Raw genomic sequence first — 15,706 nt, 5'->3', positions numbered from 1 at the left:
CTCCAGCAGCACCAGGCCTGCTTCCTATGTGATGGGCAGCAGCTGGGTTTTCCCTGACTTGATGTCCCTGGATCCCACCCAGGTTCTGGCGGGCCATCAGCAGCCCATATGTGTTTGGTAAACGAAACCGAACTTCCAGCTGTCATTATAAGGCTGTGTAAGAGGCAACAGAATTTCAGTTCAGATGCCTCAGAGGCACAGTCTTGGTCTTAGAAGCTAGTTTGACCTAAACTAGATAAATAATAAAACCTATTAACATATTAACCTTGGGCAAACTCCAAGAGATGGTGAGGAACAGGGAGGCCTGGTGTGCTGCAGTTCATGGGGTAGCAAAGAGTCAGCCACGGCTTGGCGACTGAACAATGAACAACAAATTAACCTCAAAATGAGACCTAAGAAGTGTTAGGAGGGGCGGACCAATTTTACCAAGTGGTAAAATTTGTTAAATTCATATGTGACCTCTTAGTGAAGTTCCCCATCCCACGAAACAGTCGTCACCCCCATCTTTACAGGGGATGAACCTGGTCCTGTGAGATGGGCAGAGTGACCTGCCCAAGGTGACCCGTTAGAAAGCAGCAGATCCAGATGAGCACATCTAGTGTGGGGCTTGGCCTCAGGAGCTTGAAAAATGTAACAGAAGAGCAAAGGAAAGAACACAATGCATGACCTTGGACAAGCTGCGTAACCACGACTAGCCTTACCGTTCCTATCTGTAATGTCCTAGTCTGATACTCTTAGCATCTTACCGTCCCCAAACTTACCCCTTCTGGACAGCTCACAGGCTGGTTTGGAAGTAAGAAACACTTGCAAAAAGATTAGCCATTTCCTGGAGGGAGCTCATGGTTCCAACCTCCAACTGCTGTTGGTCAGTGTCATTTATCAGCTAAGAAAGGATTTAAGAACACCCTTTCCTACCATTATTTTAACACAGCCTCACTCTGGAGCAGAAGTGCCTCTTACAAATGTGGGGAAAACAGCAGCATTTACTGTTCGTGTTTCTGAAATGTTTCAAGACCAATTATTAACAGGAAAATGTGCAAAGCCTAATAAGAAAATGTACAAATGCTGCCAGGGGGTATTATTTATTTGTTCTTTCCTTTATTCTTACTTCCCTCCTCTCCATTTCCCAAAGGACAGGAAAAAGAAAAGAAAGATGAACTGATACTTTAATTAAGGAAGAATAAATGGGTCACCCTTGTTGGTTTACAACCTGCAGCCGCATTAAATGGTGTTTCTTTGGTATAAACTCGATTGCCATGGTGAGGCTTTACTGTAGCAGAATAAAGACAAAAGGAGAGCCCCCACAGGACTGACCAAGGTCACTGTGAAAACTAATGCAGCACTAGCGTCAGACCTGGGAATCTTTGACTCTGCTTGCTCTGTCCCGGCTGGTGTCCAGGCTGCCTCCCACCAGGAAACTTTGGCTGGCTGGTAGGTAATTATATGTTCTAATAGTCACTGACACTTCAGCTGCCAACACCACGTCCCAAGTTCCCGAGTCAGTTAGAATACCAAACTACCAACACTGTTTCTAAGACTGATTACTTATAGTAGTATATTAAGCTCCAAATGATTCAGAACTAGGAGCCTGCCTAGCAGCTTCGAAGATGAACATCTGGGACAGCAGAGAGACAAGCCAACTTGCAAAGTCCTTCACCTTACACCTCATCTGCCTTACAGTAGCTGTGTGATTTTGGACAAGTCCCATAACTGCAATTAGCCTCAGTGTTCCTATCTGTAAAATGGGACAATAAAGTCTGCCTTGTGGAATTTGGGATGGCACACAGTGAAGACTTAGTGCAAGGCAGGTGTCTAGTACCTATTGTTGGCTATCTAAATGAACAAAACTTCTTTGATCCCATCCCTTGAAAACTGGAGACAATAATTCCTACTTCACATCACACTAAATGTGATTGGAAAATATATGTATAGATATATCTATATGTTGCCCAGACTGAAAAATACTCAAAAACAACAACAACAACTGGCTGATCATATCATGGATTGAATTTAGTCTAGTTGATGGAACTTATCTTACATTTATTATTTAGGAAAAATTTTAACTAAATACTATATTTTAGTTTTCTTTTTGAAAATGATTTCCAAACATGAGGAAAATATAGCTGGAACAACCAATTAGCATATTTCCTAGACACAAATCATCATCCTGTGCACAAATGAGTCAAGAACTGAGAGGTAAATGCCTGAAAATAGCTTACAGATGCAGGTGAACTGGCTTCCTTTGTTTCCCTGCTCACTGTGTGCATCATGGCCTGGCAGGTGATCACACTCACATCCCGAATGGCAGGGCTGATGCGTCAAACTGGACAAACCCTGAAATTGAAATCCTTGGTGCAACTGTCAGAACACCTGGTCATTAGACCGTGCAGTAAAAGCTCTGTGCTGGGGGAGGGGCCTACAGATGACAGTGGTCCTTGGAGTTCATGTTCAGCCTATGGACTTAGGAAAGGAAAAGAAGCATCTGGAAGAAGGTGATCAGCATCCCCCAAGCGAGCTGACTCCAGATCCAGGGCAGGGGCCAGAAAAATTGGTTCTATCTCTGGGCGTCTGGGTTCGATGTTCGACTTCTAACTCTGTCACTTAACATCTGTGTGATGTTAGAAGAGGTACCTAATCTTGTTGGGCCTTGATATCTTTCTCTGCAAAACACAGAAGCACTATTTTCCCAGTTCAGTTAACAAGAGTGTTTGTTTTGAGGTTCACATGAGAAAATCTTAAGATAAAGCAATACCTAGATATGAACCTCCGTTATTACTACAGCGATAGTAGAAACTTATAATGCTCACTAAAAATGACCATATCATGAGTACTTACTTCCTTTTAGGCATTGTCAGTGTGGTCCTTTATGTTTGCGATCCTGCTTTGTGCTTGCACCAATATCTGAAGGGGGGGTGCTATTATTATGTCCACGTTATAGGTGGGGAAATGAAGGTCCAGGAAGGTTAACTAGCTTGCGCAAGGTTGCGCAGCTAATTAGCCATGTTGGTGGAATGCGGACTCAGGCAGCCGGACTCAGGAGCCCAGGTGCCTACCCTTTAGGCTGTGAGGTTTCCTGAGAGCATGACAGACAAGAAGTACTTTGTCAGCAAGAGTTAAGGAAGTATTCTACTTTCCCCGCCACCCAGCGGCCTCAGGTTTGCTTCAAGGAGGAGAGCTGGAGTCTCAAGGTCATCCCAGCCCAGAGCTGGGGACTGTGAGCAGGCGCAGCTGGAGTGAGCCTGCAGGTAGGGTGCCACACCCACGAAACAGGAGGCAGGAGAGTCTCAGGGGCACAGGATGGGCTTCGGAGCAAGAGTCACAAGGACCGCATACCTGACATCTACACCTATAAGCTGTCCCACCAACAACTTCCCAGTCTGTAAAATGGGAAGTTTACACTAGCCTCAGGAGGCTGCTTCAGGGATCACAGTAATGAATGCAAATCTCCTATTGCAATTAATATGCACCACACAGACGGTGCTCAGTAAATGGCTGCTCCCGTGTGTCTCTCTCCGAGACCTATTGTTATTCTAGGTGACAAAGTGTAAGGGATGGTGGCATTGACAGATTCTGTCTAGACAGAAACCTCCTGAGGAGAGTACAAATCAGGGGTTAGAACTATGGGGTCTGGAGGTATGGGCTGCCTGAATTCACATTCTGGCTCCACCACTTGCAAATCTTCTGACCTTATGCATGTTACTTAATCTATCTGTGCCTCAGTCTCCTTGTCTGTAAAGTGGGCATCATAATAATACCCATTTCATTCAATATTAATTAGTCTGTGTAAAGCAGTTATGACAGTGCTCACTTTGTGGTAAGCTTTCAATAAATGCTTGCTGACTTCCATCAGGGCCCTCCATGTCCCTGGGTGGTGGGGCATCTAAGAGCCTTCAGTGGGCTATGCTTTTTTCTGCAAACCCGCCCCTTGCGGACTTCCAATCAGATCCTGGAAGGGTGGAAATCTCTGAAGCCTGGCCACGTGGCAGGCTACACTCACCTGGTGGGCAATGGGGATTTGAAAATGGTGTCCATGACACCCAGACAACAGACCTGGGAGTCGGGAAAGCACACACACTCATGCACACACACCTATGTCTGAGTTTCTGTATTGTCTGCATTTACAGCCAGGTTTTGACTCAACTGAGTGAGTGGTTTCCTTTCTTTCACTTTGGATAAAAGTGAGTCCCCCACCCCCCACCCCGCATGGGGTCCCATGAATAATTCCCACCTTGATGCAGGAGAGACCTGGATGCAGGGGTGAGAGATGGAGGGAGAGCCAGTTCATTCCATACAAGTGAAAAAGCACAGGAGCGCTCAGACCCAACCAGAAATTCTACTCTGCACGGTTCAGTTAGAAAACTACAGGGAGACAATAATTTACTTCTAGTAGAGAGAGGGAGAGAGGGAAGAAGAGGGCGGGAGGGGGAGAGGGAGGGAGAGGAGGGGGAAGGAAGAGGCGGAGAGAAGAGGGGCAGGATGAGAGGGAGAGGGAACGGAATAGAAAGAATACGCCTAGAATCAAGATCAAGGCACACGGATATCCTGTAATCGAAGAATCAGGAGCATTCCCACATAGCCTTGCTCCCAGTCCCTGCAACTCGAGGGACCTGCTTATTGTCAAGCCTGCGTCTCTCCTTTAAACCCGAGGAGCCTCGATCTTCCTGACAGCAAGGCTGCCCGCGCACACCGCCCAGGGCGCAAACCAGCCCGGAGCCCCCGCGCGTTGCGGCCGCGCTCCCTGCACCGGGGACGCGGGCTGGGTGTGCGAGGAAGGGTGCCCTCACAGAGCCCCGCCGCCCCGGGATCTCCCGCCCGCCGCCCTACCTGAGCTGGCGCGGCTCGCAGTCCACGCCGGGCAGCAGCAGCCGGGCAGCCTGGCGGACGTCGTCGCTGTCCATGGAGAAGCTGCGGCGGTGGCCGGCGTGCGCCACGGCCACCCGGATCCACTCCATCAGCGGCGGCAGCACGAGGAAGGGCCTGCGGCGGGGGAGGGACCGAGACGCGTTAGCGCGGCAGTAGCAGGGGCTGCCCGCTCAGCCCCACCCCTGCTCACCGCCGACTTCCCCACCGCCTCCCGATCACCCGCCTCCCCCTTTTCCCTGGAGACCCTGTCTCTCAATTCAAAGTGAGAGAACCTTTGGAGACATCCGGACCGCACCGGTGACCTCGGGGCAGGCTCTCTGGAGTCTTTGGGCCTCAGTTTCCTCATCTGTAAATGGGGGATAATGTGGCTGAAAGGATACGACGTGACTCTTCTGTGAGTGTAATCTCCCTCGGCGATCAAAGGAACATTAAGGAGATGAGTCACTTAAAGCACCAAGCAGAGGGTCAGGTGCTCAGTAGAGAATCCAATCCACTCCTAGGGTTATCAGGACTTGGGGCTCCCCACGGTGAGCCCAATCTTAAAGTGCCCTCCAACACTCCCTTCCCACCGCTAGCTGCTTCTTGTCATCCTTCCCAAGTTCTCCCAGGCCTCAGCTCTGCTCAGGCACCAGACTGCCGGCAGACTTCAGCATCTGGGAAGAAGCAGTCTTCTGGGAGAACCTGGAGGGGCAGCCCAGAGCTGCAAGCGACGTGCGGGGGGAGGAGGGGGCGGTGCTCTGGGGCCTTAGCCACACCCCCAAGCTGCGGGAAGTCTCGGCTCCCCAGTAGCTAAAGGGGTCACAGTAGGGGTCCAACTGCAACTGAGATCTTGCTTCTGGCTGAACTTTCTAGGTGTAATACATTTGTGCCATCTTCCTGTTCCTGAAAGTGATTATTATAAACTCCATCTTCGTATTAGGACTGAGGACAGGGAGCTTTTGGAAAATCCTGATACCCGAGTCCTATCCCAGGATTCTAATTTAATTTGTGTAGGATGAGGCTGGACATTCATAGTTTTTCAAACCTCCCCCAGGTGAACATAACGCGCCTCAGAAGTCTCTGGAGAGTTTCTTAAAATGCAGATTGCTGGGTTCCACCCTCAGAGTGTCCAATTCAGAAGATCAGGGCAGGTGGCCAAGAATTTGCATTTCTAATGAGTTCTGGGTCTATGCTGAGGCTGATGCTACTAGAGGTGCCTGCGTGCTCAGTCTTGTCCGACTCTCTGAGACCCTAGGGGCTGTAGCTCGCCAGGCTCCTCTGTCCATGGAATTTCCCAGGCAAGAATACTGGAGTGGGTTGCCATTGCTCACTTCTGGGGATCTTCCTCACCTGGGACAGAACTCCCATTTCCTATGTCTCCTGCATTGGTAGACGGATTCTTTACCACCTTGCCATCTGGGAAGCCCTAGAGAGGCACACTCAAAGAGCTTCTGCTCTAAAGTATGGTATAGGGCCTGGGGGTCACCTGGTTTTGTGTGTGTACGTGTAAATGCAGATTTCCTGGCCTTATCTCCAATGATGCTGATTGCACAGGGCTCATGAATATAATTTTCATAAGCAGCCCCTATGATATTGATTTAGGTAGACCAGGGGCCACACTTTGAGAAATGCACGGTGCAGATCAAAAAGGTTTCCTATTCATTCATTATGGCTACAACTGGGTTGAGGCACGTGGGGCACGTGGGTGTAAAATTTAGGAAGGCCAGATCATGTCAACATGTTCCAGCAGCTTTCTTGCCTCACCCTAGCCCTGGAGCTGCTGTTCAATCCAGCGTGGCTGCCATGGGTGGGAGAAGAAAGTGGTAAGTAAAGGGTTTATTTACCCAAGTCAGCAGCCCCCTCACTGTATGCAGGTGTCTCCCCATTCTGGTGGCAGGTTCCAGTTTTTCTAGAATGCTTTCTGTTTATCCAATGTTAAGACTTAACAGTTACATTCATCTCAGTTCATCCCATTCATGATCTCAGCTAAATGCTTAGGACAACCTACAAGCTAGTTATGATTATGCCTATTTTCTAGATCAGGAGAATAAAGTGTACTGAGGTTAAGTAACATGCCCTGGCTCACAAGGTTGGCAAATGTGAGAGCTGGGAATCAGACCCAAGACATTTGACTTCACAGCCCATGTGCAGTAACCCCATGTGGTACTTGTCCAACTTCCCAGCATGTACCTGTTACCCCAAGGGGGCCCATCTGGTCATGGACCTTCAATGGCAGGTCGTTTCATTCCTTCTCACTCAGCCCCATTCTCTAAGGTTTCCAATCCTTTGAAAACCCACACCTTACTTAACCTTCCAACCACTATTCAAACCCCACCTCTCCCTAAACATTTCTCCTGGGACTCCTCCCGACACGGACCCTTCCCGCGGTGGCCACCACCCCAGCGGCCTGACCTAGCAGCCTTGCAGATGCCGCCCGAGAAGGTGAACTCCATGAGACAGGGGCCTGGGACTGCTGGATTCACCGACCCAGCCCATCCCCAGTCCCAGGACGGTGCCTGGCAGGCTGTGAGCACCTAATAAATAATGTGCTCATGAAACAGACTAAGATTTATCAATTCCTCACTGGGCGAAACAGATGAAATCGAGTCTCTGAACCTGTGGACCTGTGGGGCAGGTTCCCAGGGAGTTTCTGCCTGGATCAGCCTGCTGCTGAGGCTGTCGTCCTCATTCTCCCATTCTCTCCATCACCTAAACCGAATCAGGCACTCAATAAACACACACTGACTTGAAATTGAATTGGATTCTACAGTCTCAGGTGAGCAGAACTTATTTTTGTCACCATGACTCCATCACTGCTGAAACCAAACCAGGATGCCCTTCTGTGCTGTTTTCTCAGGGGCGGTACCCCAACTCCTGGCCTGCCTCTCCTTTGCTTGGTCCCAGTCCCTCAAGCACAGCCCACAACTCCCAACCCCTCGGGGTCCTCTGTAACACTGCCCTTCAGCAGCTGTCTTTCATGTTAGATGCTGAGGCCTGGGGCACACAGTCAACTCCCGAAGAATACAGAAGAGGAGAAAAAGACGCTCTACTGCCTTCAAAATAACACTCTTACCAAGACAGGTGGCGAGCATTCAAATAAGAAACCTTGAACCCCAGATTCCACCGCCTCTGGAATTTTCTATGGACTTGTTCTCCCCTTTCAACATTGCCTTCTTTTCGTCACTCTGACCTCAATAGTTTATAAGCTCATGAATTCTTTGCCAGCAACTCATTTAAAAATCTTCTTATCTTGTCTACTCAGAGGGAAAGAAAAATAGTATTATTTGTGAAGTTTCTTTTGGAGGAGGTTGGAGATGGGAAAGAATGCTAGGGTCTTCAGTTAAGGAGAGGGTGGAGAATGCTAAGAGGGAAAAAGACTGCATTCTCCTGATACATTTTTTAAGAGAACACTTTGTTGGTGAAGTGTGTAGTGACTAAAACCTAGAGGAGGCCCAAGGAACTCATGGTTTAGTGAAGCAGATTCAGCCTAAGAATCAAGGCCCAGTGTGGGAGGTGGGTAGGGAGGGGGCTGGTAGATGGATGGGTAGGGTGTGGGGGGTGGGAGGGTAGCAAGGAGTGTGTGAAAATTGCCAAGGCTCTGATTTCACCCCCAGAGTTTTGGTTCAGTAGGTCTTGGGTGGGGCCTGGGCATCTGCATTTTAAATAAAATCCCCTGGGAATTCAGGAGCAACCCAGATCTAATAACCTCTGACTACGTGGCCTGAGGTGAACAGAGGGGTGGGGGAACACAATCAATTCAAATAGGGCAGTGCCATTAAAATTGTCATTATGGCCTTAAAATACTGAAAACTGAGTTACCTACCATATGATCCAGTGATCCCACTCCTGGGCATAAATAATGACAAAATGCCAATTCAAAAAGATACATACATCCCAGTGTTCATGGCAGCCCTACTTAACAACAGTTAAGAAACGAAAGCAACCTAAATATCTGTTGATAGATAAATAGATAAAGAAGATGGTGATGGAATATTACTAAGCCATGAAAACTAATGAAATATTGTCATTTGCTGCAACATAGATAGACCTAGAGATTATCATACTAAGTCAGATAGAGGAAGACAAATATTAAAATGCCCTTCTTTATATGTGGAACTTAAAAAATTATACAAATGAACTTGTTTACAAAACAGAAATAGATTCACAGTCGTAGAAAACAAAGTAATGGCTACCAAAGGGGAAAGGCAGAGAGGGATAAATTAGGGGTTTAGGATTAAAATGGTCTTCCCAGGTGACGCTAGTGGTAAAGAGCCTGCCTGCCAATGCAGGAGACATAAGAGATGGGAGTTTGATGCCTGGGTCACAAAGAGTCCCTGGAAGAGGGCATGGCACCCACTCCAGGATTCTTGCCTGGAGAATCCTGTGAACAGAGGAGCCTGGCAGGCTACAATTACACCCTACTATATACAAAACAGATAGCCAACAAGGTCCTACTGTATGGCACAGGGAACTACACACAATATGTTGTTGTAGACTGTAGTGTGCCTGGAACTGGCACAACACTGTAAATCAACTACATTTCAATAAAAATAAAAAAGTAAACCCTAAAAATCCTTTAGGGCACACCCATATTGCAGGTATGCTTCCAGGGGCTGGAGACAGAGTGGAGAGCAAGACATATCTATGTTCTCATAGAGCTAACAGTCTAACAGGAAGACAGACATATTTCAGAACCCCGTAAACAAACCAAGTAACAAAGCAATTGCAAACCGTGATTGGTGCCAGGTTGCTGGGATAGAGAATAAACAGGTTGAGGTGGGGTGGTGGGAAGCCCTCTCTGAAGAGGAGTCAAAACCTCAAATATGTGAAGGAACTGACCCTATGCGAATGTGTAGAGAGATGGGTATTTTAGAGAGAAGTAACAGACTGTGCAAAGGCCCCGAGGCAGAAAAGACTGTTACAGCTCAACCAAGGGGCCTTCACGTGAATCATGTCCTATTTGGTCCTCCAGGACAGATGCGGTGGCCAGGACACATGTGAGGCAGAATCACTGTGGATAATGGCCCTCAAAGATATCAGGTCATATTCCCACAAACCTGTGAATACTGACAGCACAAGGAAGTCTGAAGATGTGGTCCAGTTAGGGAACTTGAGAAGATTAGCCTGGATATCCGGGTAGGTCCTAAATACAATCTCACGGGTCCTTAGAAGAGGGAAATAGGGAGACTCAGTACAGGTGATACTGAAGCAAGATGCTCTGCGGTTGGGTTGAGATGAAAGGAACCACGAGCCAAGGAATGCAAGGAATGCAGCTTTAGAAGCCGGAAAAGGTGAGGAAATGGAGTCTTCCCTCAGAGACTCCAGAAGATAGCAGACCTGCTGACAATTTGGTTTTGGCCAGTGAAATTGATTTTGGACTACTGACCTCTAGAACTGTGAGAATGAGTGTGTATTGTTTTAACTCACCAGGTTTGTGGTAATTTGTCCCAGCAGTCCCAGGAGACTAAAACAGGGTATTGACAGGGTAACTGCAGGTGAGTTTGGAGACCAGAGGGTGGAGAATGTGAATCAAATATTAAAGCTGGGAGTGAGGGCGTCCAGAGGGCTCTGGAATCATCTCAGAGGTCTGAACCGCCTTGTTCCTGAGGTCAGAGCAGTTCTTGTTGATATGGGCTGAATTATATCAGCCCCAAATTCATGCATCAAAGCCCTACATGGCAGAACCTCAAAATGTAATGGTATTAAAATAAGGCCATTGGGGTGGGCCATAATTCAGTGTGACTTATGTGTCCTTATGAGATGAGGAGACTGGGACACGTGGGAAGACACAAAAGGGCACCCATGTGAAAGATGCAGTGAGAGGGCAGTTGTCTATAAGCCAAGGAGGGAGGTCTTGGAAAAAACCACACCTGCTGACCAGTCTTTAGCACTGTAAAAAGATAAATTTCTTTTGTTCAAGCCACCCAGTTTGGGTTAATTTGTTATAGAAGCCCCAGCAGATGAAAATGCCTGTGGTTTGACTTAAATTTTGTTCAGCCCTTGAGATTTTAGTCTGCGGTGGAGGAACTTCCATTGGAAGCTGATTCTTTAAAGAGCTGCTGGTTTCATTAATTTCCTAATGACAACAGAAGATGAGTTCAAAGCCATTTGGAGGCTGTACCATGCAGAGGTCAGAAGTTTGAGCTTTGGAGACAGGCTGAGTGAGAGCTGGATTCCAGCTCCACCCTCAAACTGAGTGACCTTGAACAAAGTATAGTTGTCCCTTGGTATCCAAGGGGAATTTGTTTCAGGAACCTCATTGGTACCAAAATTCTCAAATCCTTTATATAAAATGGCATAGAACAGTGGGTACTCTGTACCACAGGCTCTGCATCCGTAGGTTCAACCAACTGTGGATGTGGGCCTTACAAATATGGAGGACTCACTGTATTCCAATGGTCATGCCTTGGTCCTCTCACTGGGAAAGTGGGGATAATAACAATACCTACTTCAAAGGATGTGGTTGGTTTAATAATGTCGCCCCGCTGAATGTCCACAACCTAATCCCCAGAACCTGCCAAGGTTATTTGATAAAACAGAGCCTGCACATGAAATTAAATTAAGGATTTTAAGCAGGGAAGACAAGCCTCAACTACCCAGGTGGGCCCAAAATGAAATCACAAGGGAACTTAGAAGAGGGAAGTGAGACAGTCAAAGGTGAGACTTCCCTGGTGGTTCAGTGGCTAAGACTCTGCGCTCCCAATGCAGGGGGCTTGGGACTGGTCCCTGGTCAGAGAACCAGATCTCACATGTCACAACCAAGAGTTTGAATGCCGAAGCTAAAAGATCCCTCGTGCTGCAACTAATACCTGGAACAGTCTGGAAAAAAAAAAAAAAAGGTCAAAGGAGGGAGTAGATGTGACGACAGAAGCAAAAAGTTGGACTAATACAGGAAAGGGACCAGGAGTTAAGGAACACAGATGGCCTCCAGATGCTGGAAAAAGCAAGGAAACAGATTTTCCCCTGGAGACTCCAGAAGGAGGCAGCCCTGATGACATTTTAAATTTAGTGAAACTGATTTTGTATTTGTGACCCCTAGACTGTAAGATAATCAATCTGTGTTGTTTTGAACCTCCATGTTTATACTAGTCTTTTTTTTTTTTTTTTAAAACAGCCACGGGAAACTAGTGGCACAGAGGGTTATTGTAAGGACTGCATGGGATGATGTGCATGTGGCCCGGCGCCTGGTACCAAGAAAGTGCTCACAAGCAGTAGCTGTCATCATCGTCATCATCATCAGCATTGTTTTTAGCATCACTCAGCCTTCTCCCTGCTGGATGGAGGAAAAGGCCTTGGTACATAGAGCGATGTTCCCGTCTTTTTTCAAATTGAAGCAAATCTCTGCAGTTGCTATGCCTTTCTTTATAAATCGTGTGGCTCTGACTTTTCATATTTGTTATTTGTTGAGTCTTTCTTAGGCTGGAGAAGAATTTAGATGTTTTGACTGTGGTTTGGGAGGCTCATAATTTCAGGGACACAGGGAATGAAGGACAAGCAGCAGAACTGATACTAGACAATATCCAGGGCTGGTTTCTATAGCAATATTCACTGTAATCTCACTGAAGTGGTGAGACCAAAGCTAGGAAGATGATGGCAAAGGTCAGAGGTGGCCATGGCTGGTTACTATAGTGACAGCCCTACTATGCAAAGTACGGTGGGCTTGCCCAAGGGAGTGGTTTCTGCAGACAGCCTAGAGAGGGAGGAGCCAAGGGTGTGGGCTACAGCAGAGCTTCTTGAATATTAATGTGCATATGAATATCTAGGATCTTTTTAAAATGAAGATTCTGATTCAGTAGGTCTGGGGTAGGGCCCAAGATTCTGCATATCTACCAAACTCTCTGGCAATGATTCAGCCACCAATCCATGGACCACACTTAAATAACCAGGCCCTAGGGAGTATTATGACTCAAGCCAGAAATCAGAAATGGTGAATTGTGTTATCATGTTTAAGGGGGAGAAGGTGAAGCCAGGAGGGTGAGCGCCGTAAGAGGGGTGAGAGGCCCAGGAGACAACAAAACAGAAGGAGCTTGTTTGTACCTGGATCTCCCAACTAAAGCTGGGGGAGGGTGGTGTGTGTGCTCTATTGGATTGGCTAAACCTGGGTCACAAATCTGCCCCAGGCTGTGGGGGAGGTTGGGAGAGCAAGTTTCAACTTTTATCAGGGGAGGTGGGTTCTGCCTCCCACCAGGATTCTCCTCCAGTTTCCCAACAATCTTACAAAATATCATCTTCAGTCTTGGGGAGTTTGCTCTGAACCAAGCACCCATCTTATTGTCTGATAGGTATTTTATATTCATGATTGTATTTAGCATCATCTTGAGAATGTAAATACTCACAAAATATACTTGGCGATGGTTATATCTAAATAGACACTATCTCCAAAGATACCTAAATAGATATTTCTCCAAAGAAGACAACACAGATGGCCAAAAAATCACGTGAAAATATGCTCAACATCACTGATTGTCAGGGAAATTCAAATCAAAACTACAGTGAAGAATCAACTCAGTGGTCAGAACGGCCATCATCAAAAAAATCTACCAACAGTAAATGCTACAGAGTGTGTGGAGAAAAGCAGACCTTCCTACACTGTTCCTGAGAATGTAAACTGGTAGAGCCACTATGGGGAGAAGGAAATGGCAACCCACTCTAGTGTTCTTGCCTGGAGAATCCCAGGGATGGGGGAGCCTGGTGGGCTGCGGTCTATGGGGTCACACAGAGTCGGACACGACTGAGCAACTTAGCAGCAACTTAGCATAGTCACTATGGAGAATAGTATGGAGGTTCCTAAAAATCTAAAAGTGGAACTACTATATGATCCGGCAGTCTCACTCCTGGGCATACACTTGGAGAAAACCATAAATCAAAAAGATACCCTAGTGTTCATTATACACACACACACACAATGGAATATTACTATATATATTATATGGAAAGTTATATATTTCATTATATATACATAATGGAATATTACTCAGCCATAAAAAGAATGACATACTGCCTTTTACAGCAACATGGATGGACCTAGAGATTATCATACTGAAGTCAGATAGAGAAAGACAAATATCATATGATACTGTTTACCTGTGAAATCTAAAACAATGAAATAAATGCACTTATTTACAAAACAGGAATAGACTCACAGACATAGAAAACAAACTTATGTTTACCAAAGGGGAAATGTCGGGAGTAGGAATAAATCAGGAGCAGGGATTAGCATACGTACTGCTATATATAGAACATGTAACTAACAAGGACCTACTGTACCGCACAGGGCACTCTACTCAATATTCGGATAACCTATATGAGAAAAGAATCTGACAAAGAATGAAAATATGTATATGTATAATTGAATCTCTTCACTAAAATTAACACAACATTGTAAATCAACTGTATTCTAATAAAACTTAAAAATATATATATACTTTGTGGTGGTTAATTTTATGTGTCAACTTGGCTGGGTCACAGCTACCCAGATATATGGTCAAACACATATTACCCAGATATGTAGTCTGGATGTTGCTGGATATTGAAAGTATTTTTTAGATGAGATTAACAATTAAATCTGTGGACTTTGAGTAAAGCAATTTATCTTCCACAAGATAAAAGACATTTGTTATTTAGAAGAAAAGCTATGACAAACCTAGACAGTGTATTAAAAAACAGAGATACCACTTTGACCTCAAAGGTCCTTATTGTCAAAGCTATGGTGTTTTTAGTGGTCCTGAACAGATGTGAGAGTTGGACCATAAAGAAGGCTGAGCACCAAAGAACTGTTGCTTTCAAACTGTTGTGCTAGAGAAGACTCTTGAGAGTCCCTTGGACTGCAAGGAGATCAAAGCAGTCAATCCTAAAGGAAATCAACCCTCGAATCTTCATTGGAAATACTGATGCTAGAGCTGAAGCTCCAATCCTTTGGCCACTTGATGTGAAGAGCCGACTCATTGGAAAAGACCCTGATGCTGGGAAAGACTGAGGGCAAGAAAAGAAGGGGTCCACAGAAGATGAGATGTTTGGATGGCATCATCAACTCAATGAACATGAGTCTGAACAAACTCTGGGGGACAGCGAAGGACAGGGAAGCCTGGTGCGCTGCAGTCCATGGGGTCGCAAAAGGCCGGACACAGCTTAGCGACTGAACAGCAATAACAACCACAAGATGGGTAGGCCTCATCAATCAGTTGGAGGCCTGAAGAAAAAGAAAGACTGATCTCTGCCGAAGAATAGGGACTCTGCCAGCTCACTGCCTTCAGATCTGAGCTGCAGCCTTGACTCTTCCCTGAGTGGATCATACACATTTCCTACTGGTTCTGTTTCTCTGGAAAACTCTGCCTCATACACAGCTGCAGTGGGTGCCACGGGACTTAATTGTCTGCAGAGAGGTAGCCTCCTCTGTCTACATGCATCCCGCCCCCTTCAGCCTCATGCACAACTGGCAGAGGCAGGAAGGAAGCTGAGGGCTGGATCACAGAGGACCACGTCCTAGCATCCCAAGTGTGTGGCCACACCTCTTGGGAAATGAGACAAAGGAATCACGGGTAGGGTAAGGCCAACGCTTTTACGGAAGAGCAAGCCATTCAGTACTAAAGCACAAGTCCTTTGCTATGTGAAAGTCCACGCCACCAATGGGTAATTATACAAATGCCCTGACATGGGGCAAGTGCCAAGGGGCACTGGTGAGGAGGTGATGTCTGCTAATAATGCCAGTAGGTACATGTGAGTGGTGACCCAGCCTTCTTTGTCTTTCCTGTCACACATTCTGAAGAAGGTGATTTAGAGGGCTGGGGGATCATGAATACAGTTCTGAGGTTCAAGCAGGTTCAGACAGAGCAAAAATGGTACACAAATTATAATAATCTCCTCA

At 46.4% G+C, this 15,706-nt stretch overlaps 1 protein-coding gene across 4 annotated transcripts in view; it reads right to left on the bottom strand.

Moving 5' to 3' along the window:
* BTBD11 (BTB domain containing 11) overlaps positions 1-15,706 on the bottom strand; it is a 315,694-nt gene that overhangs the window by 70,985 nt on the left and 229,003 nt on the right. For 3 of the 4 annotated variants that reach the window (XM_043440281.1, XM_043440280.1, XM_043440279.1), the window contains exon 4: positions 4,825-4,977. In XM_043440281.1, coding sequence (XP_043296216.1) covers positions 4,825-4,977 — 153 coding nt within the window. Of the gene's footprint in view, positions 1-4,824; positions 4,988-5,118; positions 5,225-15,706 lie in introns of those variants that run through there. The other variant, XM_043440282.1, reaches the window with a different exon arrangement.

The sequence above is a fragment of the Cervus canadensis genome, chromosome 21, assembly GCF_019320065.1.
Source record: "Cervus canadensis isolate Bull #8, Minnesota chromosome 21, ASM1932006v1, whole genome shotgun sequence".
NCBI lineage: Eukaryota > Metazoa > Chordata > Mammalia > Artiodactyla > Cervidae > Cervus > Cervus canadensis.
This window is presented reverse-complemented; position numbering and strand designations above follow the sequence as displayed.